Source organism: Sinocyclocheilus anshuiensis, unplaced genomic scaffold (assembly GCF_001515605.1).
Source record: "Sinocyclocheilus anshuiensis isolate Anshui unplaced genomic scaffold, SAMN03320099.WGS_v1.1 scaffold238, whole genome shotgun sequence".
NCBI classification, from domain to species: domain Eukaryota; kingdom Metazoa; phylum Chordata; class Actinopteri; order Cypriniformes; family Cyprinidae; genus Sinocyclocheilus; species Sinocyclocheilus anshuiensis.
Window position 1 is genome coordinate 1,755,021 of NW_015547674.1, and position 25,563 is coordinate 1,780,583.

Here is a 25,563-nt window from a genome sequence, read left to right on the forward strand (position 1 = left end):
CCCAGACGGTGTGACACCAGCCTGTCTGAAAACCTGCGCTGACCAGCTGGCCCCCATCTTCTCACAGATCTTCAACAGATCACTGGAGCTGTGCAAAGTCCCTGCCTGCTTCAAACACTCCACCATCATCCCCATCCCAAAGAAACCCAAAATCACAGGACTTAACCCTCTGGGGTCCGAGGGTGTTTTGGGGCCCTGGAGAAGTTTTGACATGCCCTGACATTTGTGCTTTTTTCAGTTGCTAATAAACATTTTAATGGCTAAGTTTAGTAGCACCATAATCAGCACAAACTGGGCTACAATAATATGTGGGCAGCATGTATGTATGTGATTGTGTTTTTGAGAAAACAACGTTTATGCATGCTTAGTGAAAAACTACAATTTTAAAGTCACTGAAATAAGGCCATAAAACACATACAGAACATTTGTTCACAAGACTTTTGAGAACTGATCTTGAAGTCTAGAGTTTTTGATTACAGACCTGTTGCTTTAACATCTGTGGTCATTAAGTCATTTGAGAGACTGGTGTTGGCTTATCTGAAGGACATCACTGGACCCTTACTGGACCCCTGCAGTTTGCTTACCGAGCAAACAGGTTAGTGGATGATGCGGTCAACATGGGACTGCAGTACATCCTGCAGCATCTAGACAAATCTGGGATTTATGTGAGGATTCTCTTTGTGGACTTCAGTTCGGCCTTCAACACCATCATCCCAACACTCCTCCAGACCAAACTAACCCAGCTCTCTGTTCCCAGCTCTATCTGTCAATGGATCACCAGCTTTCCACAGACTGAGGAAATTCATATCAAACAGCCGCACCATCAGCACTGGCGCTCCTCAGGGATGTGTGCTCTCCCCACTGCTCTTCTCCCTGTACACCAACGACTGCACCTCTACTGACTCCTCTGTCAAGCTCCTGAAGTTTGCAGGCGACACCATAGTCATCAGCCTCATCCAGGACGGTGACGAGTCTGCTTACAGACAAGAGGTTGAGCAGCTGGCTGTCTGGTGCAGTCACAACAACCTGGAGCTGAACACGTTCAAAACAGTGGAGATGATCGTGGACTTCAGGAGAAACCCCCCTGCTCTCACCCCACTCACCATCATGAACAGCACTGTGGCAGAAGTGCAGTCATTCAGGTTCCTGGGCACCACCATCTCTCAGGACCTGAAGTGGGACAATCACATTGACTCCATTGTTAAAAAGGCCCAGCAGAGGTTGTACTTCCTTCGCCAGCTGAGGAAGTTCAACCTGTGACGAGTCTGCTTACAGACAAGAGGTTGAGCAGCTGGCTGTCTGGTGCAGTCACAACAACCTGGAGCTGAACACGTTCAAAACAGTGGAGATGATCGTGGACTTCAGGAGAAACCCCCCTGCTCTCACCCCACTCACCATCATGAACAGCACTGTGGCAGAAGTGCAGTCATTCAGGTTCCTGGGCACCACCATCTCTCAGGACCTGAAGTGGGACAATCACATTGACTCCATTGTTAAAAAGGCCCAACAAAGGTTGTACTTCCTTTGCCAGCTGAGGAAGTTCAACCTGCCCCAGGAGCTGCTCACACAGTTCTACTTATCCGTCACTGAGTCTGTCCTGTGTGCATCAATAACTGTCTGGTTTGGCTCAGCTACAAAATCAGATATCATAAGACTACAGAGGACGGTTCGGACTGCTAAAAGGATTATTGGTGCTCCCCTGCTCACCCTTTAAGGACTGTATGTATCCAGAGTGAGGAAAAGGGCTCAGAAAATCACTCTGGATCCCTCTCATCCAAGCCATCTCCTTAAACTTTTGCCGTCTGGCTGGCGCTACAGAGCACCGAACACCAGGCCAGCCAGGCACAAAAAAAAAAGGAAAAAAAATCTCTTTCCCCAGGCAATCTACCTCATGAACAGTTAAATGCTCTCCCCATTGTGCAATAAAAAATATGTGCAAAACCACTTACATTTATTTGATTCCACCTATCTTAGTCCATCCCTACATCTTTATCTCTATACTAGTCCATCTATAGCACATCTGTACATACAATTTTTGTTTATTTATATTTTAATTATATATATATATATATATATATATATATATATGTAGGTATATATATTTATTTATTTATTTATTTATTTATTATCTGTGTGCTGTTGTTGTCTCTGTGTACTGGAAGCTTCTGTCACCAAAACAAATTCTGTGTATGTGCAAACATACTTGGCAATAAAGCTCTTTCTGACTTCTGACTTTTGGATATTTAGCATAGGATGTGTCAACTTCTCAAAAGTGTTTCATGTCAAATACCAGCTTGCAGTTAATAGACACAATTTTTGTTGCGCTGCAAATAAGTTATTTAGCTGCATTTATTGAATGGGTTGATTACTATTAATTTCAGTTGTTTTTCCTGTTACAAAGCCAGTTTCTGGCCTCCTTATTTTATCATCTAAATCATCATTTTCTAACCATATATGGTTCTAGCAATTATTCTATTGTGTGTAAAAATAGTCCAAACTACAATAGTCCAAACAAGCAAACAAATAAATGTATTTATTTGAAATGAAAAGATATAGTAGGATACAAAGTTATTCACCCATTTTATTGGATGAATAACCTGGTCTCTGGTTAGTGAACACGGCTGAGGTGGTGTATGACCTCCTAGGTGGTTTCATTGCGACAACGTTGGTCACTTCCAATGTAGACATGGTTTAAGTGTGTATAAAGATGAATCTGCCCTGTGTTTTCCTGTGTATGTGCTTCTTTGATCATATATGTTTTTCCCCCCTAATAACACAAGTATAAAATGTAGATTTCTCAAATTCAGTGTTAAATTTCAAGTTCTCTGATACTTATGTACTGTGAGCATTGATTGAGTCATGTCACATTTATCAAGCAATGTCCTGTTTTCTTCATCAAAAATGAATTTACTGTTTGTTTAGGTAAATGACCCTCAATGGATAATTACACTTCATTGAACGTGTGTGTTACATACTGTGTGCGATGCGAGATGTATGGGCCAGTATGGAACGCTATGTTGAAATACGCCTGAAAGTGGTCACGGAAACAGAGCAAAGTGATAGATGGGGTTCTGTCCGATCCCTTTTATCGCTCTTTTGCCAAGATATCAAATAGACAAGTCAAACTGTTAACTGATGTACCCTGCTAAAGTACTGCTTAGAAATGTACAGATCCCTCCATCAAGAGCTGAATTTACAAATTGAAATGACAAAACCTCTTGTGAAACAAAAGTACACTTAATTTTAAACGTGTGTCATGTAATTAAATACATTTGTCATTACACATTTGTAATAATGAAGTTGCAGTTTGGTACATTTAAATACAGTATATATGAACTTTAAATCGAATCGAATAACACATTAGAGTTTGAATCAAGTAGTTTATACTTGTGCTTTAGTTTGTTAGTCAACACATCAAAATAAGTGTACAACATTCAAGTATGCAAAGTAAAATGAATACATAATGATTTAAAATGTACTTTGAAGTAAAACATTTAATTTGACATGACATTACTTTGACACTACAAGTTCACATTAAATAGTCGTCGCCTAATGGTTAGAGAGTCGGACTTGTAACCCAAAGGTCACGGGTTCGAGTCTTGGTACCGGCAGGTATTGTGGGTGGGGGGAGTGAATGTACTCCATGGAAGTGAATGTCTTCCAACCTCAAGAGCAAAAACCCTGGCCGCCGCAGCAAAAATGGCTGCCCACTGCTCTGGGTGTGTGTTCACTACTCACTGCTGTGTGTGCGCACTTGGATGGGTTAAATGCAGAGCACAAATTATGGGACACCATACTTGGCTACATGCCACTTTCTTGTTCACAAGGGTCTAAACCAAAAGTCAAAAACCTCACATATTGCTGAATGATATGCTTTTGATATTTAAAAAATATTGAGCTCATCATTTCCCTCTAAAATGATTAAAACATGAAGGCAATAGAAACTGCAAAATGTACATTTTTTTAATCTAAGGGCTGTTATAAAATGCACAGATATTGTGATAGATAGATGATAGATGAATAGAAAGGCAAACAGGCAGACAGATGAACTGATGGAAGAGCAATTCAAAGAGATGGGCAGTTGAGGACTGACAGAAGGCTAAATTTTAGGCAGGGTTTGGGGGAGATTCACACAAGGTGAAGCACACTAGGTTTGGCAGGTAGTGTTTGTATTATCACACTAACTGTTAAACAAAAGGGAAAATGCCTCTTCTCTTCAATTTGTTTAATTTAGCTGTTCTGTTCTTGTGATGACCAGAGAATGAACGTGAGTGTTCCCACATTATCATCTTGTCGGTGCAGAAACAAGATTAGATTTCAGCTATTAGATTTTAGGGTTGAGGTATGCGGTTAGTGGCTGGAATATTATCAACATTATCCAATAACCATAATTTCTCAGATTTTAGAGGCTGGTTATGGTTTTAATTAAGGAAAAGGAAAGGGTCCAGGCTACAATTGATTGATCGGAATGTTGTACCAGTAATAACAAAGGAGGCTGATCCAGGAACCATGTCCTACTTAAAATCCAACACCAAGGGAGCCAGATTAAGGAAGTCAGCCATGATCAGGAAGACAATGCTGCAGTCTTTAACATCCCAGAATTTAACCCTGGTTTTGAAGAGGCCCCATTTGCCTTCCAAGGACTAGCAGGATACTTGGCAGGGGTGGTTGCTATGTGTGGACCTCAGCCGTGCTTGCTTCTGAAGCACCTCCCATGATGTTTGTTAATGCATTGGTCAATTTTACTGCTTTCATTCTGCAGAATCTCTCCCAGAGCAACCTGGTTAATGAGGTTGTTGCTGTAGTCCAATGTTAAGGAGTATTTGATGGTGATTTGCATGTCAGAGCAGCATGTGGTAAAATGTCTAAACAAAGTAAATAAAGGATAAGATGACAGCAGGACCAAGGAGAATTCCTGCCTCTATCATGCCCTTCTTGATTTATCACTTTTAGCCTTGCTTACCTTCAGGCTGAAGCCTTTATTCTCTTGGAGTGGAAGACCATGTTCAGACTATGTTGGCCTCACACTCTCTAAAACAGGGCTCCTCAAATCTGGTCCTAGAGGGACATGGCCCTGCAGAGTTTAGCTCAAACCCTGATCCAACTCACTTACCTTTGATTTTCTAGGGATCCTGATGACCTTGACGAGCTTGCTTAGGTATTTTTGATTAGGGTTGGAGCTAAACTCTGCAGGGCATTGGCCCTACAGGGCAAGATTTGAGGAACCCTGCTCTAAAGAGATGGATCAAGATGTCCTCAGAGTACTTGAAAGGAGCAAGTGCACTTCATTTCCAACTTTCAGCTCAAACCTTTCATGATTCCAAGTGGGCCCAAAATCTGGGATAGATTCTGTTGTAAACTTGTGTCCCAAAGATGGAAATACCACTTATTAAAGAAACAGTATATGGATGTTGGATTGGGAGGACAAGTGATGAAAGAAGCGTTGAAGAGGACAGGACGTCTATGTCAAGCTGAAGTAATCATTCATGAATAGGGGTTCGGTCAGGGGTGTCCAGTACTGCTCTTGGAAGGACACTGTCCTACAGAGTTTAGCTCCAAACACAATTACACACACCTGAACCAAGGTAATCAAGACTTTCAGGATTACTTCAAGGCAGATATGTTGGGACGAGGACCTCCAGGACCAGGAACCGACACCACAGGGTTAGGTGACCAACAGCTGATCAAGACACTCAACTGAAGACAGTGGAATATATGGAAAAAAATCTCTCTCTCTGTCAGCCATCTAAAAGGTGCTGAAAAAACATGAAGGTAAGAACATTTTTGAAGACGTTAACTGCAAATTTGCTTGCTTTTTGCAACTTTGAAGACACCAGACAATTCCAAAGAGGATTAAACTGATCAGTTGTTGTATTCTGGACTCTACATTCATGTTTCCACCTAACAAACTGCACCTGAGCTCTTTTGTCTCCTCTTCCTGGTGTAAGGATGAACGCAGAGGAAGTCATCACCGTTAGGGGTGTAACGATACACGTATTCGTATTGAACCGTTCGGTACGAGGCTTTCGGTTCGGTACGCATTACAAACCGAACAATTCGTTGGACTAATCCTATTACATTTGGAAAATAAAAGAGCTTAAAGTGTGTGAAATATAATGTTCTCAGTGTCACTGCCTCAACAAGGCAGCCTAAACGACGTAACAGGCAACGTGCTGTCTGCCCAACAGCCCTGCGATAACCTCCCCTTGCTGGGTTGCGTCGAAAGACGATGATCTTGTATCGACGATAGCCAGAGATATTGTCAAAAACATCAATTATTGGCAATATTAAGATAATTTGGCATTTCCAATTAATGTAGGCCTGTTACATTATTATTTTTATTAGGCCTATTATTATTATTATGAAGTTACTTTTATTATTAAATTAAAATTACAATTAATTTGCCCCGCAATAATTACCAAATAACAAAAGATTAGGCTATTTTCTCCTGAATTAAAATGTTTTTAAAAAAGGTATTTTAAAACAGGTATATACAATGAAATATAGGCCTATGATTAAAATATTAACACTTCAGTCATCAATAAAATCAATTAAATAAAAAGCTTTTACTTCAAGCACCGACTTTCAAAAACAACCTGTTTAACACGAAATACGTTTGTTCTCATTTTTTTTTCACTATTTAATATTAGAAACAGTTAGCTATATAACGTTATCAGCATATGTTGAAGTAGATTCGTCTCTCGTCGTCTCTGAGAATATGTCAGATGCTGAAAGCTCCATCATTCCGTTTTTACTTTCACTTTCTGCATAATGAATTGACTGAGATTAAGACGTTAACCGGCATAACTCTTGCGCAACGTTTGCACGTTGCTTGCGTGATATCCATTGGCTCGCCTTCATGGTTTAAAACAGAAATATTTCCAACATTGCGACGTAACCAATTACCCCCCCCACCCCCACCTGTATTGAAAACGTACCGAACCGTGACACCACTGTGTCATATCAAACCGAACCGTGAATTTTGTGAACCGTTACACCCCTAATCACCATGCATAACAAGTGCAATCTGGATATTGGGATTCACAATTTTTGGTCTGACCATTAACCACTAATAACTCCTTACCGGAACCTCAGAGCATGTTGACAAGTGGCTCATCATTTGCTATGCATGTGTAAAACCTTTGTGATCAACAGATGGTAAGAATGCAATTCAGAAAAATTATCTGATAAGAAAAGAGGTAACACTTTAGGTTGGGGAACACTATTCACTATTAGCTAGTTGCTTATTAGCATGCATATTACTAGCATATTGGCTGTTTATTAGAACTTAAAAAGCTCATATTAATGCCTTATTCTGCATGGCCATATTCTAGATCCCTTAAAGGTAGGGTAGGCGATTTCAGAAAGGTTAGCAATAGCAAGCTAGCTTTGAAAGCATAAGATCCCACCCTCCCTGCAAATCACTCTCCAAAGCCACGCCTCCTCCAAAACACATGAACCAGTGAGAAAACATTACAGTCCAAAGTGCATAATATTAAAATAATAACACCTTCCATTCTCGCTCGGTCTGCAATAGCGTAACGGAACTCGCTGATGATGTACCATGTCTGTGTGAACAGGGTGCGCGGAGGTATGCAAATACATACATTGACAGGCAGGACAGCCTATCGTAGCGCTCGGATCGAGGGATATGATTGGATGAGCATTTGTCCTACACCTTCCAGATGATATGAATACATTTAGACAACTTAACCTAGTGATTGCTATCGGGATGTGAAGGGACTTTCAAACAGCATAACAAAAAATGTTTTGGAACCAAATCACCTACCCTGCCTTTAACCCTACACCATACATGAACACAACTACTACAACAACTAGCTTATTTACTATCAGTAAGTAGCAAATTATGAGTTTATTGAGGGAAAACTCTTAGTTAATAGTGAATATGTGTAGAGCCAGTGGAGGGGCGGTGTGATGACAGAGTACTAAGGTTCAATATCATTTGGGCATTTGATTCTGGATGAGCTGCAGAGGTTTCACTGAGAGGCTGGCCAGAAATTAGATACTATATACGACTAGGGCTTGTACTATAGGACTTGAGTAGCTTGCCTAGAAAGGTGCAGAAGTAATGTATTGACTTGTGCAGTGCCAGAAAAAATTTGCAGAAATTGTACCTTATAGAGGTATAACAGCTTGTCACTTGTGCAGTGCCTTAAAAGGACAGCTTTGTACCTTATCTACCCCTAAAAGGTGCATGTTAGTAACTTAGAGTTGTGGAATGAACTCGGTACTACTATGAACCTTTTAGGGGTAAATAAGGTACAAAGATGTCCTTCTGAGGGTACTGCCCCAGTGACGAGATGTTGTTCCCCTGAAGGTGCTATTTTAGCACACTGAGTATGGGTAGCGTGTGGGATGCATATGACAGACCGTTGTCCAGTGTGGTGCCAAGGTTCTTGGCTTTATGTGGGGAAATGACCGTGTTGTCTATGACGAGGTCTTGGCAAGGATGTTTCTTGGCCAGGATGAACAGCAGTGTGGTTTTCAGTATATTCCGCTTCAGATGATGGGCATTTATCCATGCACAAATGCATTTCCAGGTGATAACTTCACTAAGTGATTTGGTGTGAAGTCAGAATACACTTAGCACTGATCCTGTGGAAAACGAATGGGTAGCTGATGTGGAGATAAAGCAGATCCTTTTCATGGTAACTGGTTAGTTCTGCTCTGAGCCTGTAATGTCTGCTTCATTGAGAGTAAGGAGAAGGATTTGGTGGTTTACAGTGTTGAATGCTGCTGATAGATCTAGCAGGATTGATGAAAGGTTTGCTGTTTTGGCTGTACTTAGCATGCTATTCAGTGTAATTACTGCAAGCTTTAAAGAAACTTCTCATATAAGGTTAAAATTAATGACTTGCATACAGATAGAGATGATGGAGGTGACTTTTCAATGGTCTACAAAAGTAACTTTCACACAAATACTTTCACAAATTGGTGGCCGTAAATTACATTGCAGTTAGATTGCTGTCATTTTATGATCTGTAAATGTGAGAAAAATAGAACTATTTCTATTATCTAACAAGTTCTCATTTATGTGTTTATGTATGATGTGTATTAAGCCATAAATAATAAGACAACAGAAAAATCTGTTAGATTGAAGATTATTTCGACATGAATATGTAAGAATCTAGCATTGCAATCGATTACCCGACAGGGACTAAGGCAATGTATGGAAACATTACTTTTCCTGGTTTAACTCTGTCAGGGTGCTTTTAGAAGAAGTTGAAACAAAACACAAGGACAATGCAGCAGCCATGCACAACAGTAGAACAGAATGTTCATAGCCTCATCGACTGCTGCTTGCACTATTATGCATGACAAATGCAGCACCCTCTAGTGGCGTGTACTGCTAAGTGTTTTTCACCCTTGAGTTGCCATGTGTCTTTGTTGGCTTTTACTTATTACAGTAACAAGCAATTTAAGTAAGAACAGACTAGTAACATTTTTTGTTTATATTGAGATTTTTGTTCAGGAGTATTTCAATAGAATGTTTTTCTCACTGTAACTATTAATGGGGAAATTCACTCAAAAAATCAAGATTCTGTCATTTACTCACCCTCATGTTGTTCCAAACCTGTATTATTATTATTTTCTTCTGTGGGACATTAATTATAATTTGATTATTTTCAAAATTACAAGAAAAAGAACAGGATGCCTGAAAGGATGGGGCCTAAAAAGTTTGCCACTGCTCGGTGAGAGATTGCGAGTAAACTATCTTCCTGGTTGTTAGATTACAGAACATGGTTAATTTTAAATTTTGTAATTATCTAATTTTATAATAATACAGTACATGGTTAATTTTGAAATTCGCCAAATTAAAAAAAATAAATTAAAACTTCAAATTATCTAAGCAATTTTTGTAATTTTATTATTTTTGTAATTTATTTATTTATGTTTTTTTTTTTTTTTTTTTTTTTACAAAAAGTTATTGAAAGTGATATCAAATATATTTGGATATAGGGGGAAAACTGTATATTGATTTCTAATTAAATCAATATTGCCAAGAAAATGATAAACTTGAGAAAAAAAACATACAACAACAAATACTCTATCGAAAGGAGCACAGTTATAAAATTAACCCCTTAATTGTGAAATTTAGCATTATTGTCTGTTGTCAATAGAGTTGCAATGTATAAAGCACAGAAGTCACACTCAAACCAAGCAGCTTTCTGTTAGTCAGCACAGTGAATTCATGTGACCAACTTAACCTATTATTATTACTCAGAAAAAAAAATAGAAACAGTTTTCACTCAAAAATTGCTAGTAAATTTCACAATTAATTAAATGTGAAATTCTGAATTCGAATGACTTAAATTTATTTATTTATTTTTTACAGATTGAGTCATAAAAATGTACTGCAGAGCAGGAATAGCTCTTGTTGTTTCTTTGAAAGAATCAAAGACGAGTACTTTGAATCCCCTCTTGATTCCTGAGTCACCTCAAAGGGTCGTGTGAGTCACTGCCAGTGCAATAACTCCTCTTGAGAGGGAATCGCCATAGTAATCCCAATTCCTCCATACCAAGCTGCTCACTAGAAAACTCCCTCATTTTAACTGATAACCTGAGCTCTAGATGTAGTTTTGCTCTGTCCACTTCTGCAACACACATTTATTTGGGTGCATACTGTTGGCATGGATGTGCTTTTCCCAGCATGGGCCTAGGAGAGAGAAGACGGAGGGGCCTTTTCAGGCAGGGAGTGACAGATCTTTTATTGAAAGAGACTGGGCCCCCCTCAGACACACACACACACACACCATGCCCTCCCCATCCGTGTCTGGGCCATTGTCACCAGGCTTGGTACTCCTGAAGTTGCCCCCACCCCTCCAAGAGTCTTTGTCACTGTAAGTCCTTCTGCAGACTGAAACAGTGCCAAACTGCCCGGACCCCTACAGCCAGATAGTGTAACACTGGAAACAGAGACGTAGAGAGAGAGAGAGAAGGTGTACTGGGATGCCAACCAAGACCATCATTTGTGCAGTAAGTACAACTTTTCCTGAAGATTCGTTCATCTACTTTGTTGTTTTTGTTAGATGTTGCAGACTGAAAATTCTGGAAACTTGCTCATGTTTCCAGTTGATCGTTATCACAAAATACTGTATGAAAATAAGTTTTGGGGCCACTAAATATATTCGGTAACACTTTATTTTAAGGTGTCCTTGTTACACATGTTACATCCTCACACACACACACACAATGTGTCCTTTCCCAAAGACTCATTCAGAAAGGCCCTTTGCTTGTCAGAATGCATCGAGCAGGTCTGCGTAGATTGAAAACGCTCGACGGAATGGAAAAGTGGGGAGAGAGAGACTTATGCCATTATCTAGTTTTGGGTAGAAGTGTGTGTGAAGTGTAACCATATATTCTTAATGCTATTGTGGTAACACTTTATTTTGTAGTGTTCTTGTTACACGTTACATGTACTATAGTAATAACAATAAATTATGCATGATTACATACAACTAACCCTAAACCAAACCCTCATCCTAACCATATAGTAAATACATGTTATTAATTCATATTTCTCAGTACTTAAACAAGGACGCTGTAAAATAAAGTGTAACCGCTATTTTAATGTGTTCCTTGTTTCACTGCAATTACACAAAGAAGTTATGAGTAATATGAATTAACACCATATTTTTACTATAGAGTTAGGGTTTGTTTTGAGTGTTAGTTGCTTAAAATTATGCATAATGTACTGTTATTGCTACATTAAATGAGTCACATGTGTAACAAGGACACATTAAAATAGTCACAAGTGATATCAAAATGTGACTACATACACTTATAAATGTGTGGCACCCATCCAGCCAGCTGTATTTTAAAATGTATTTGCCTCAAATTATTCATATTTCTTTCTAATTTTTTAAACAGAGAGATGAAATTGCATTGTTGCAAAATATTCTAGCAAGTTCATGTTGTAACATGAAATTTAACTGGTTTTAAATGGAGTCATATTTAAAAAAAATAAAAATAAATTTACATAGCTGAGAGAGAAGAAACTATATTGTTGCTAAATGTCCTTAAGTCGCTTAAAAATATGCTTCATATCGTAACATGAAACTTAAACTGGTTTTAAAAGTAATATGACATGAATCAACATGTACATCAACAGAAGTCATTCATAAGGATCGGATCAGGTATAAGCAGCTTCTAAAGATGTACGTTTTCATTCTTGTGCATGGGAGGGCAAAGCATTGAAAATGTAAAGAATATGCATGGGACTAAAAAGAAAGACTAAATACTGCATGGGTGGAAAAAGTTAAAAGGTGTTAATGGAGATTTGTGAATTTAAGAAGCTTTTTGTTTTGTGATTTATGTAGCTTTGGCACAAACAGAAACACCTTTGCACTTGGTTTATAAATTGCTGATCAGGGCACAGGGAACCTCTAAAAGAGATATTAAAAGTTTCACCTTCGTTTTTATAAGATTAACAGGAAAATGCACATTAGAAATGTCCTCTGATGCAAATTTGACTGGTCCCCAAAACATTTGGACACTTGAAGGTAAAATGTATGACTTTAGTTTTCAAAATCTCAAACTAAGTGACATCTCCAAACAAATGCCTTTTTATTTTCCGAACCATTTTTGCAATTACTTTTAACCAGTTGATTTCAGTGTGATTTTAGTGGATGTATAAAATCAGTTCCATAACTAGACTTCATCACACTATGAGCACAAATGTTTGACAACAACATGTCAATTTTTCCTATATTTAATCTTTAAAAATGTACAACCTTTTTATTTTGTGAAATGTTCTCTTTGTAAGAAAACGTCAAAACGAATGCTATTGGTTTGATATTTTGCTATAGGGTTTAGTTTCTTGAAGTTATGTATACTTTATTGTTATTACTATGCAACGTGAGTAACAAGACACATTAAAATAGTCACAAGTATGGGTGCCACACATTTATAAGTGTAGTCACAAGTGACTACAGCTAACTATATTTTCAGCTATTTTTCCAGCAAATTATAAGTCAGGGTCTCATTGTTCATTTTACATTCAGTTGCAAACATCACTGCAAGCATACCTTGTTTAATATTTAGATAAAAGTTTTTATCTTATATAATGCAGTGAAAAATGTATTCTTGTGTTCCCATGCATGCATAAAAATAGTTATGCATTTTGCAGGTTTCTCAGTGGGTTTATATGTTAAATTATAGTTTAACTCTCCACAAATCAGTTCAATGCACACCAACATCATACACATTTTTTTATTTGTGATCCTGAATAATGTGCATCATATGAATGCATCATATGAACTTCTGATGTGGAGAAGGAGATAGAGAAGTGAGAGAACATGCATTTTATGCAGCAACTGCAGTTTATGTCTCAGTCATGCAGGATTTAAGTATATATGTGTACATGAATGTACGTGTACGAGCTGAATTTGATGCGTTGTGACGTATAGTCTCATTCATTTTCCCTCTGTAGGAAACACACATCACCACCTGCTCTCGTATGCTATGCAAGCACAGTTATAGTGATGGACGGCATTCTCTCTATATGTTTGCCTTTATCTGTGTGTGTGTGTGCTTCTCAGTAGAGGTGAGTTTAAAGACTCGCTCCGTCTCTCTCTCTCTCGGATGCAGTCATAAACACACACACTGCAGTGTTGCGTCTCAGTGATGATGTCATCCTGTCTGCTGCAGTACTTCTGCTCTTCGAGAGTGGAGGAAAGCTGGGGCTGGGTGCTGATATGTTTTATTTATTTGATTTTTTCATAACATTATATGGGATTTTATTAGCTGGTACGCTAACTATTACTTGCTTTTTTGCGAGATTATTCATTGAAGTCTTTATAATCCACAATGAGGTATCAACAGGACTGCATTACTCTAATAAATACTAATGCTTGTTTTGTTTCTAAATGACCTTTTTCGTGATGCTAGGATGTCATTTCCAAGAAAGCCTATCAAGTCTGGCAGCCTGGCTATTGAATCATACAATTTTAATAACTAGTCTATGAGGAGGTTTAGATATCGGTGGACATTCATTCTTTATTTATGCTTTATTTTACTGAGGCTGTTTCCTTTTTGAAGCGTAAGGGTCAAAACCAGCATCTTTTGGTTTGTTCTCTTGGCGTACAGTGGTACGCTGTATAGGTGTGGAGAATTAAGCAAGCCACTGGCAAGGAATTAGGTGTGGTCTACATGACCGTCTCCAGTGCCTTATCTGTTGCAAACACACACTCGTGTACAGTGACCTCACATTTTACGCATGTAGGGGACTCCAAAAAAACGGTTCAGGGTTAAAAAATGCATTGCTGAAAAAGGTCATAAAAATCTAAACCAAAAATCTGGACTTAAACTTAGAAATAAGACTAAAATCTGTCACTCTTCCTACTGTTAGGGTTAGGGTTAGGTAAGTTATTTGTGCTAATTTTTTTTTCAGTTATAGGGATTTTTAAAGTACTAAATTTGAAATATTGAAATATAAGACCTTTTTTAACTGTGTAAAATAGCATGTGGTTTTAGGAAATATAACTGAAAACAGAAAAAATTAAATAATATATGCAAAAAAGTCTCAAAATGTACACATTATTACTACATAGAGTATCCCATATCCTGTACATATACTTTTAGATTATAGTATACATTATTGTTCAAAGGTTTGGGGTCGGTAAGATTTTTTAGTGTTTTTAAAAGAAGCCTCTTCTGCTCACCAAGACTGCATTTATTTAACCAAAAATACTGTATAAACAGTCATATTGTGAAATATTATTACAATTTAAAAGAGCTGTTTTCTATATGAATATCATTTTAACGATATAAAATATATTTATATTATATAGTAAAATATAATTGATTGCTGTGATCAAAGCTGAATTTTCAGCATCATTACTGCAGTCTTCAGTGTCACATGATCCTTCAGAAATCATTCTAATATTTGCTGCTCAAAGAAACATTTCTGATTATTATCAATGTTGAAAACAATTGTGCTGCCCAATATTTTTGTGGAAACCGTGATGCATTTTATTATTCAGGATTCTTTGATGGATATTTTTTTTTAAATAGAAATCTTTTGTAACATAAATGTCTTTACTCTCACTTTTGGTCAATTGAATGAATCCTTGTTGAATAAAAGTATTCATTTCTATAAAAAAACAAACAAAAAAACCCCCCATTACTCCAGTATTCTGACACAGCCAGAGAGATGGGGGAGAAAAATTGTGCTCCTAATTCTTAGGAGGTCACTAAGTCGTCCCCGTGCCAACTCACACTTTTGTTGTTGTTGTGTGTGTGTGTGTGTGTGTGTGTGTGTGTGTGTGTGTGTGCGTGTCTCCATGTACTTGTCAAGTATATTTGATCAGTGGACCAGCCCTGCTGCTCGTGAAGTTACACACTCTCACACATTCCCACTGCCGCCAGCAACAACACAACACATACACATACAATACAGCTCAGTCTCAAGGATGTGAAAATCTGTGGAAATCTGTTAATTTAAGCCACAGAAGCGACTGAATCCAGACGTGTGATTAAAATCTAAGGGAGTTGTTCTGGAATTATGCAAATGTGTATGTACTCTATATAAATTGGCTTTTTAGAAATCATTTGATCTTTGGCTGAAAGTGTGAAAGCCTCTGTTTAGTGTGTTTATCAGACTGAAGAAACCATGGAATGGTTCATTTATACTCAGTGAATCATCTTAGGACAGGGGTGTCCAAACTTTTTTTTTTTTTGTGTACTTCTAAATATTTATATTGATTTTTTCATTAATTAATTACACATATTTATTTAATTTAGCACTGCAATTTCTGTCACAACCTCGCACACAGCCTGCAGTTCCTTCATGAGCCTCTAGGTGGGAAACGCTGGCTTTGATCATCAAGCTATAATGATGAGAATGTGCTTTAAGAGTGATTAAGTATAACAAAGTTTGTCTCCACGTATAATAATGTGTTCAATTTATTTATTATTTGAGTCTTGATGCCAAATATTCTTAATATGATTTTGAAGATGCACTGCTGAGAAGAGAAAAAAACTCAATGCTTTTCAGTAATTTTCCATATTTAGATGAATGTCGTAAGGTTAGGAAGGTCACTGCAATAGAGAAAAATCAGATTCATTCTTTATCTGTCTTTGTGTCTGACTGCTTTGGTTTCGGTTTTATTGAGAATCATTTGATTTGAACAAATGAGTTTTAAGGTAGATAAAATATGAATGAACTTTTTCCAGTCTTTCTCTCATTCTAACCGCTACTCTGATGCTTTTTACTCTTTCCTTTTGCAGTTTGTCTGTTCTTTGAGATAATCTGAATGTTTGTGTACTTAAGGTCGACAAAATATACAGTACACATGTGTGTCCATTCGTCTTTCTCACACAGGAAAAAAATACAGAAAACAACATGTTATCTTTTTACCCAGGTGTGTGTGCTGTGAATATGTATTTGTGTATGTATCTAATGTTGAAAATCTTGTCCTTCGATTTGTTTTAATTTACAGTGTTTTCTGGTTTTGTCCCATTTTGTTGCTGTTGTTGTTTTACTTCAACATCAATATTTAAAAAAAAAAAAAGTTAACCAAATGTGACCCTAGAGCACAAAACCAGTTATAAGGGTCAGTTTTTCGAAATTGAGATTTATACAGCATCCGAAAGCTGAATAAATAAGCTTTCCATTGATGTATGGTTTGCTATGATAGGACAATATTTGGCAGAGATAAAACTATTTGAAAATCTGGAATCTGAGGGTGCAAAAAAATCAAAATATTGAGAAAATCATCTTTAAAGTTGTCCAAATGAAGTTCTTAGCAATGCATATTACTAATCAAAAATTAAGTTTTGATATATTTACGGTAGGAAATTTACAAAATATCTTCATGGAACATGATCTTTACTTAATATCCTAATGATTTTTGGCATAAAAGAAAAACCGATAATTTTGACCCATACAATGTATTGTTGGCTATTGCTACAAATATATCCCAGCGACTTAAGACTGCTTTTGTGCTCCAGGGTCACAAATGTTTTGTCACAATTGTTATCTTATTTAACACTCCTCACATGTGAGATTCTATGAAGTTCTGGAAATACAGATGGCTGGCAAAAAGCAGTTTTCACAATATAATTAAACCATTAAAACTTCTAACTCTTAAATTCTACCCTCCTGTATTACTTCCTGTATTTTTTCTCAGGCTGATGCTGGCACCAGTTTCCTCCGTGCAGCTCGCTCAGGTAATCTGGAAAAGGCTCTCGACCACATCAAGAATGGCATCGACGTCAACACAGCCAATCAGGTAAGACTTCCTCAACTCCCTGTATTCCTCAAGAGGAAAAAAAAACATATGATTCATTGTCCGATTGAGTCACAGCCAGGCTTCATTTGGAGGTGAAATGTCTGTTTGCAGAGGTGAATCTTCTTACAGATAAATGCTTGATCTCGAGAGGCGCTCTAGAAGACAAAGTGTGAAAGATGTGTGATCTCAGATGATCTAGAGCACACAGGGCCACTTCGCACACTTCATTATTTCCGTGATGTGACAATAGTCCTTAAACTCATAAAATTAAAGCTTCCAAAAGGCTTTTTTTTTTCAGCAATGCCATAGAAGAACCTTTAAGTGATCAGTTCTTAAAAGAACCTTTTTTTTTTTTACTTTTTGAAATTTTAAAATTCTACATTTTAAAAATTCTAAAGAACCTTTTCCACTACGAAGAACCTTTTGTGCAATGGAAAGCTTCCATGGATAATAAGGTTTTTAGTGGAAGCATCAATGCCAAGAGCCTTTATTTTTAAGAGGGTAGGAGAACTGGTGATCAGAAGGACCTTACCTATAATGGGAGTGAGATCCATATGTGACCCTGGACCACAAAACCAGTCATAAGGGTACATTTTTCGAAATTGAGATTTATGCATCATCTGAAAGCTGAATAAATAAGCTTTCCATTGATGTATGGTTTGTTAGGATAGGACAATATTTGGTCGAGATACAACTATTTGAAAATCTGGAATCTGAGGGTGCAAAAAAATCTAAATATTGAGAAAATCATCTTTAAAGTTGTCCAAATGAAGTTCTTAGCAATGCATATTACTAATCAAAAATTAAGTTTTGATATATTTACGGTAGGAAATTTACAAAATATCTCCATGGAACATGATCTTTACTTTAATATGCTAATGATTTTTGGCATAAAAGAAAAATTGATAATTTTGACCCATACAATGTACTTTTGGCTATTGCTACAAATATACCCCAGCGACTTAAGACTGCTTTTGTGCTCCAGGGTCACATATCGTCTTGAATTTTGCTCCAGAGATGGTAAAGAGCAGGGCAGAAAGAGAACTTCAGGATAAGCCTTGGTATTGAATGCTATTCCCAGCCAAGCTTAAGAGTGGCTTTCAATGGCTCAGAATGCTACAGTATACTTGGGTGATGAAGATCAGGAGAGTAGCTAAGTGTTCAGATTTCATAACTATTCTTCTTTGATGAACATGTCCGGTTCAACTCAAATTGCTTGCTGTGCCGTCTTAAGGATATGTTTGTCCATGGAGTGAGTTTGGAGTCTTTTCACCCAATATTTGTGCTAAACTACCTTCTTTACCTTGGTGGACCTGATTGGAAATAATTTTCTGTTTCCGTGTCTGAATTGCACACAGATTTTATTGTGTGTGTACAGTAGATGCATTCATGTCCACTTCTTTTCCGTTTAGCCTGTTTGTACACTGACATGTCCATGCCCTTTGATTAATGCCTGCATGCGTTGTGTGTGATGACTTCAGCGCTTTGCTCCATTTAGTCGTCATACTGAAGCAAACGTGTGAGTAGGTCTACTGAACTCACAATGCACCGCTGAGCTCTTTCAAAAACCTGCTGCCAGACCCTTGAGCTATAGGACACATAGGCTATATTGCAAAAACAATATTTTCTTAGTATGATTGTCTTGGCCTAAATTAAATATCTAAACATTCTTAAAGCAAGACAGACTTAAGCCCTATTCGGACGGTAATTGTTTCTCGTGTGGACGTCTGTAAAAGCAAATTTACATGGCACCTCAATGATAAAACTCATGGATTCAGATGTTGATTTATTCACAGTGGAGAAGCGAGTTCTGTGATCGTGCTCACGTGGCCAGTCGTATGATTGTCTGCTGAAAATAAAATGTCATATGCTTCGAACAATAAGAATAAATTCATATTTAATAATGTCCTATTAATTATTTGATTATTTAAATCTCCAGTTTAAAAATAGGAAAACAGACGCACTTTAGTTAAAATGGTTTTCTGTCTTGCATTTTATCTCTCGAAATGATGGATGTCACAAAAAATGTGGAGATTAGCAGAAATAAGTTAATGCAAGCTCTTATTTACATGAGGTAAACATAAAGCTGCTTGGTTAATATTTTTATGCATATAATTGTATTTAATACATATTTTAAAATTGTATTGCATACCTGTTGCTTCCACAAAAATGACCCGTTTCAAATGTTTGTGTGCTTTTCTTCTCTTTCTTCTTTTTGTTCTTAACAGCTCCCACTCGCTGTGGTGGAGCAGTTATGAAATATTGAAAAAACAAAACAAATCAGTAATAAATATGCATGCAAATCACAGCGAAGTGCAACAGTTACAGTGTTCGGCGCTGAATTTTGAATCAAATTCTTCGTGTAAACTCAGAGATGTGGATTCGGACTGTAGTTCATCCGAGGATTTTTATGCGGGTGGTGGGAGAAAAACACCAAAATTCTGGATTTGGACGGCAATAAATCACTGACTAACGCCTGTGAATTTTGAGAATAACTTACGTCGCCATGAGAGACAATTACCATCCGAATCGGCCTTTACTTGACAAAACTGTGTAAGATAAACAGACTTGTTTTCTGTGAATGTTTTTTTAACCTCATAAATAAAATGTTTTGCTGTCTTGTTTTTAGCAAAAATCTAACAAAATTTACAAGAAAAAAAAGCTATTTGTCAATGTGAACAAACAGTACACTTATACTTATACTTATATATTCTTTATTCTCTTCCATAATATATTGTCCAATAAATTAAAGACACATTTATGTTTTTGTATACTAATTAATAAAATATTTTTGCATGGATATTTGTGTTTGTTTGGAACAGAATGCTAGCATTCTGCTTAGAACTACTGTATAAAGCCTATTTTTTCCCCCACAAAAAAATATTATATAATGCAGTATTCAATATACTCTACAGCAATGTTTCTATAGTATTATTTTCATTTTTCAATTTTGTTATTTGCTTATTTCATTATTATTATTTAGGCTTAATTTCAGTTTACTTTTGAAATTTCAGTGTACTTTTTATTTTATTTTATTTTATTCATATTTTATTTTATTTCAGCTGTATGTACAGAGAGACCAGAGGCTGCTCTGTCTGTAGCCAATATATTGATTTACATCACAGGGGACTAGCGAGTGAAATGAGACGTCTATTAACATTTACTGACTGATGCAAAAAAATATATATAAGGTGTGCAAGTTGATCATTACACCTTTTCCAATGACAGAGTTTGACATCTCTGCATTTCCACTTAATTGTGCAACTTTTGTTCTGCAGATGCAGCTTTATATCTGTTCAGTATTTCTTCTTCATCCATCCATTCTTTTTCTTTTGCTCCTTCGTTTCTTTCTTTGAGACACATTGAGATGGGGTGAGTGGTCTCTACACTCGGAGGGGATAATATCAGCAATGTGAGAAAGGTCCAACCTCACATGTCCTGTGAGGCTGAAGGAAGGCTGTGTGAGGTTAGACCTATCCCACATGGCCCGTATTCTTCCCAGCAGAGAGACCACCGGCCTGCCATCCACCTAAACCACCACCATCACCATCATCTTCATCATCGGTTGATGTCATTTGACAGTGCTCTGTGTGTTTCATGAGAGTGGGAGTGATCTACAACCCCCCACATCCCCATTTCAGTCTCTTTGGGACATTACAAGACTGCACTGTTTGATCAATCAAATCACCTTCAGAGTGAGTTTGCTCTGCTGTCTCTTTCCCTTCACAGAATGGACTCAACGGGCTGCACCTGGCCTCGAAAGAAGGCCATGTTAAAATGGTGCTGGAACTATTGCACCACGGTATTGTTCTAGAGACGACCACAAAGGTAAGACTTGGTGGCCAGGCATTTACCAGAATTAAAGGCACAATATGTAATTTTCGCCGCTAGAGGGCGTGTATTCAAAAACATTTGGTATAATGTAAGTACACAAGTCAGCAGAATATATAACACTGTTCTAGTGGTTTTGGGATATTTTAATAAAAAAATCTTACATATTGTGCCTTTAACTTTTCACTTTTCTGAACTGTTGGCGTGTATATGGCTAATCATTCAGTGTTTGTGTGTAGAGATACAATGCAAAAACACAATTTTTATAAGAGTTAAAATAGTTTTGAAAGAAGTGCTTGCTTTTGCAAGATATGCGTAATGTTTTGCGTGTTGTGTGTAGAGTTTAGAGAAACGGACCCATAGTAGTTTCAGAAACTGTAAGCTATTTTTAAAAACTGTAATACATTAATAATATATAATCTGCAAGTACATTTTTAATAAAAACAAATATATATGTTTGTAATTCGAAGTACACTAGTGCACATTTAATACAATTAGGCACTCTACTTTTTCACAACGGAATGCTTGATTTTTAAAACAATGCATGTGATTAGAAAAAATAAAACATTGTCTGTGTCATTAAATAATATATTTCTCTTATAGAAAGGAAACACTGCTCTTCACATAGCTGCGTTAGCTGGACAGGAGCAGGTGGTCACAGAGCTGGTTAACTATGGAGCCAATGTCAACGCTCAGTCTCAGGTGAGCTAATAACCGGGTTGGTTACTGTGTTACTGTATAATATTCAGCTATCTGCGAGCATTCACCTAATGTTGACCTAAATCACAATATAAGATAGTGGTTTATGTGTTTTCTTCTCCCCAGTTGGATGTTCTGTAGTTCATTTGAACAGTTGAGTGTTTTTAAATGTACGTATGCAGCATTGCTGTCCGAACTATAATCTGTCTGCCTGTATTGTCATCTGTGTATTTGTGTGCTTGTTAGTTTGGTATTGTATCTGCATATGGGTGTTTATGTCTGTCTGTAACAGAAGGGCTTCACTCCTCTCTACATGGCTGCACAAGAGAATCACCTGGAGGTTGTGAAGTTTCTCCTGGACAATGGAGCCAATCAGACCATTCCAACTGAGGTAATGCTGCGCTTGTGAAATAAAGCAGTACACTTTAGCATGCCTTTAAAAAGAGTATGTATTAGTGGAATAATATACTTTAAAAGAATAATCTTAAAGGGATGGTTCACTCAAAAATGAAAATTCTGTATTTTCTGAATTCTGAAGAATGTGTATAACCAAACAGTTAACCAAATGTAATGTTTTCGGACACTTAAATGCATGTTAATTGCAATTAAATGAAAAAAGTATTATAATTGCATTAAATTTATATTAAATGCAATTATCTGAACTTAAGAGTGTTTTTAACCCACTTATGTAGGAATTAAGGATATCTTTGCATGTCATGATTATTCATATTCATAATTACTGTATTGCATGCCATGTATTTAAATATATTTGTATTTACAATTTGCAATGATGAAGTTGCAATTTAGTACATTTAACACATATTAACTTGTAAATCACATATTAATATAATATCGAATAAAATATTTTAAAATTATAATCAAATACTTTACATGTGCTTTAGTATGTTAGTCAACACATTAAAATAAGTGTACTTATTTAAAAGATTATTAAAACATAATGATTTAAAATGTACTTTAAAGTAAAACCTGACATGATTTCAATGTGCACTTAAGTGTGTTAAGAAACAGTCATGAAAGTGTCTCTCTTTAAATACACATATTTCATTAGTATTATATTATTTGCAAGTACATTATTTAAACATTTACTTTAAGATATGAAGTACACTACAAGTGCACATTCAATACAATTAAGCGCGCTTAGATCATACTTTACTGCAGCAAAAGGAAACTTTTAGCATGTTAAGCCAACAGGGGTTGCACACTTACCTTAACCTGCCATTTTCAATCAGGTTACTGAGAGAAATATGGGTCTTAATGTAAAAAAAAAAATCTGAAAATATGTGTCTTGTGTGTTTGTCTTTCTTGCAGGATGGCTTTACCCCTCTTGCTGTGGCTCTTCAGCAGGGCCATGAGAATGTGGTGGCCCTGCTCATCAACCACGGTACTAAGGGCAAGGTCCGCCTTCCCGCACTGCATATCGCTGCCCGAAACGATGACACCCGAACTGCCGCTGTGCTTTTACAGAATGACCCAAATCCTGATGTCTTAAGCAAGGTTTGTGTAAACTGATGGAAAACCTCTTTCCTTGCTCTTTTCCTATTCAACTGGACATCTAGTAATGTATAATAATAAATCATATACATCTGTGTAAGCACACAAAAGTTCAAAAGTTTGGGGTCAGTAGTATTTTATTTTATTTATTTTTAATTAAAACTTTTATTCAGCAAGGTTACCAAAAAGAAGTATACTTCAAGTTTATTTGAATAAGTATTTTATTTTATTAAGTATACTTAAATAAAGTTCAATTATATTTTTAAGTATACTATATGTAGTAAGTATACATATATCAGTGTACTAGTAGTATACTTGTAAGTGTACTATTTCAATACTCCTTGGGACTAAATTGGCCCACTTTCTAGTATATAAAAGTATACTTTTAAGTATAACAGTAGTAAACTTTGAGTACACAACTAGTTTGCATCTATGTTTTTAGTTTGTACTGCAACTATACTAAAAGTGAACTAGGTATACTGATAGTTTATTAATTAAATAAATTTTTAGTACACTGAAGTATAGTCTCAGTAAACTACTGGTTTAGTAGTTTTATACTGCAAGTATACTCTAAAGGAATAAATAAACAACATTTTGAACAAAAAGCTGAAAAAATATGAATTGAATTCAGAATGATAATCAAAACATAGATGGAGTCAACATTTTATTCCATAACGTTACACAGTTTTGATGCTGTTTTATGTCTGATGATCATGTTAGATTACATGTGGAAGCATCTGTTGTTTCGGTTTCTTCTTCACTTGTGTTTTTTGGAAATTCTGTACAGAAGATGTGTACTAGCGCCCCCTACCGTATAACAATGAAAACATGGATTCCCGGAGCACAAGTAGCTATAGCTCAAATATATTTAGACTTTTTCTAAGTATAAGTCAAGTATACTTGAATGTCATTTTAAGTATATTTCTGAGAAGTACATAAAAAGTAGACTTTTTAGTTTAAAAGAAGTATACTAATAGCACACTTGAATAAACTTCTTTTTCGTAAGGGATATTAAAGCAACTGTATGTAGTTTTGTGTATTTTTGCGACTTTGGAGCCCCTTACAGTTAAGTCGTAATCATCACTGTCATAATTACATGTGCATTTGGCTCCTGCAGTAAAGCATTCCGCCCTTTTTGCGGAATTTCGACACCGGATCAAACTTATTCGCCTTATTAAAAGTCACTTTACCATCAGAATGATTGATGTTTCAAGGTAAGAAACTTACATACAGTAGCTTCAAATTAATCAAATGCGACAGTAAAGACATTAATCATGTAAAAAAAAAAAGATGTTTCCAATAAATGCTGTTCTTTTTGAACTTTCTATTCCACAAAAATATGAAGAAGCACAACTGTTTTCAACACTGATAATAATCAGAAATGAGCAGCAAATCAGCATATTATAATGATTTCTGAAGATCATGTGACACTGAAGACTGGAGTAATGATGCTGACAATTCTGCTTTGATCACAGGAGTAAGTTATATTTTACAATATAATAAAATAGAGCACAATCATTCTAAGTGGTAATAATATTTCACAATATTACTGTATTTTTAATCAAATAAATGCAGCCTTGGCGAGCAGATAAGACTCCTTTCTTACCGACCCCAAACTTTTGAACAGTAGTGTATACAGTTCATTGATTTTTGCAATGATAATGAAGCAGTCAGAATAACAACTATATTTTACATAGACAAGGCAAAGTGTGCTGGTTGCTAACTCCGTTTCCCATGATCCTCTGCAGACTGGGTTCACGCCACTCCATATCGCAGCCCACTATGAAAACCTGAATGTTGCCCAGCTACTTCTAAACAGAGGAGCTGATGTGAACTTCACACCCAAGGTCTGTCTTTTAAATATTTCTACACTGATCCTCTGTCAGTTTACAGTTGCATTCAAACTAGTGTGGCTTTCTTTCAGAATGGGATCACACCTCTACATATTGCATCCAGGAGAGGAAATGTCATCATGGTCAGACTTCTGCTGGACCGAGGAGCAAAGATTGATGCCAAGACAAAAGTATGTTAAAAAAGCTACAATTCTAAACTTTAGTGACAGAGAATTTGTATGCACATTTGTTCTTCTTCCCTTTTTTTAACACAGGATGAGTTGACTCCTCTTCACTGTGCTGCCAGAAATGGCCATGTGAGAATAATTGAGATCCTTCTGGACCAAGGAGCTCCAATACAGGCCAAGACCAAGGTAGGCGTGCACCCAAATTACATATAGCCATAAAAACATTGACATGGAGACCCCCCCCCC

General features: G+C 36.7%; 1 protein-coding gene across 6 annotated transcripts in view; it reads left to right on the forward strand.

The window, feature by feature from the left end:
- LOC107702961 (ankyrin-1-like) overlaps positions 1–25,563 on the forward strand; it is a 149,477-nt gene that overhangs the window by 48,152 nt on the left and 75,762 nt on the right. For 5 of the 6 annotated variants that reach the window (XM_016505430.1, XM_016505431.1, XM_016505433.1 and 2 more), the window contains 8 exons: positions 17,154–17,255; positions 20,985–21,083; positions 21,690–21,788; positions 22,078–22,176; positions 23,115–23,300; positions 25,046–25,144; positions 25,222–25,320; positions 25,405–25,503. In XM_016505430.1, the coding sequence (XP_016360916.1) occupies positions 17,154–17,255; positions 20,985–21,083; positions 21,690–21,788; positions 22,078–22,176; positions 23,115–23,300; positions 25,046–25,144; positions 25,222–25,320; positions 25,405–25,503 (882 nt within the window). Of the gene's footprint in view, positions 1–10,912; positions 10,999–17,153; positions 17,256–20,984; positions 21,084–21,689; positions 21,789–22,077; positions 22,177–23,114; positions 23,301–25,045; positions 25,145–25,221; positions 25,321–25,404; positions 25,504–25,563 lie in introns of those variants that run through there. The other variant, XM_016505435.1, reaches the window with a different exon arrangement.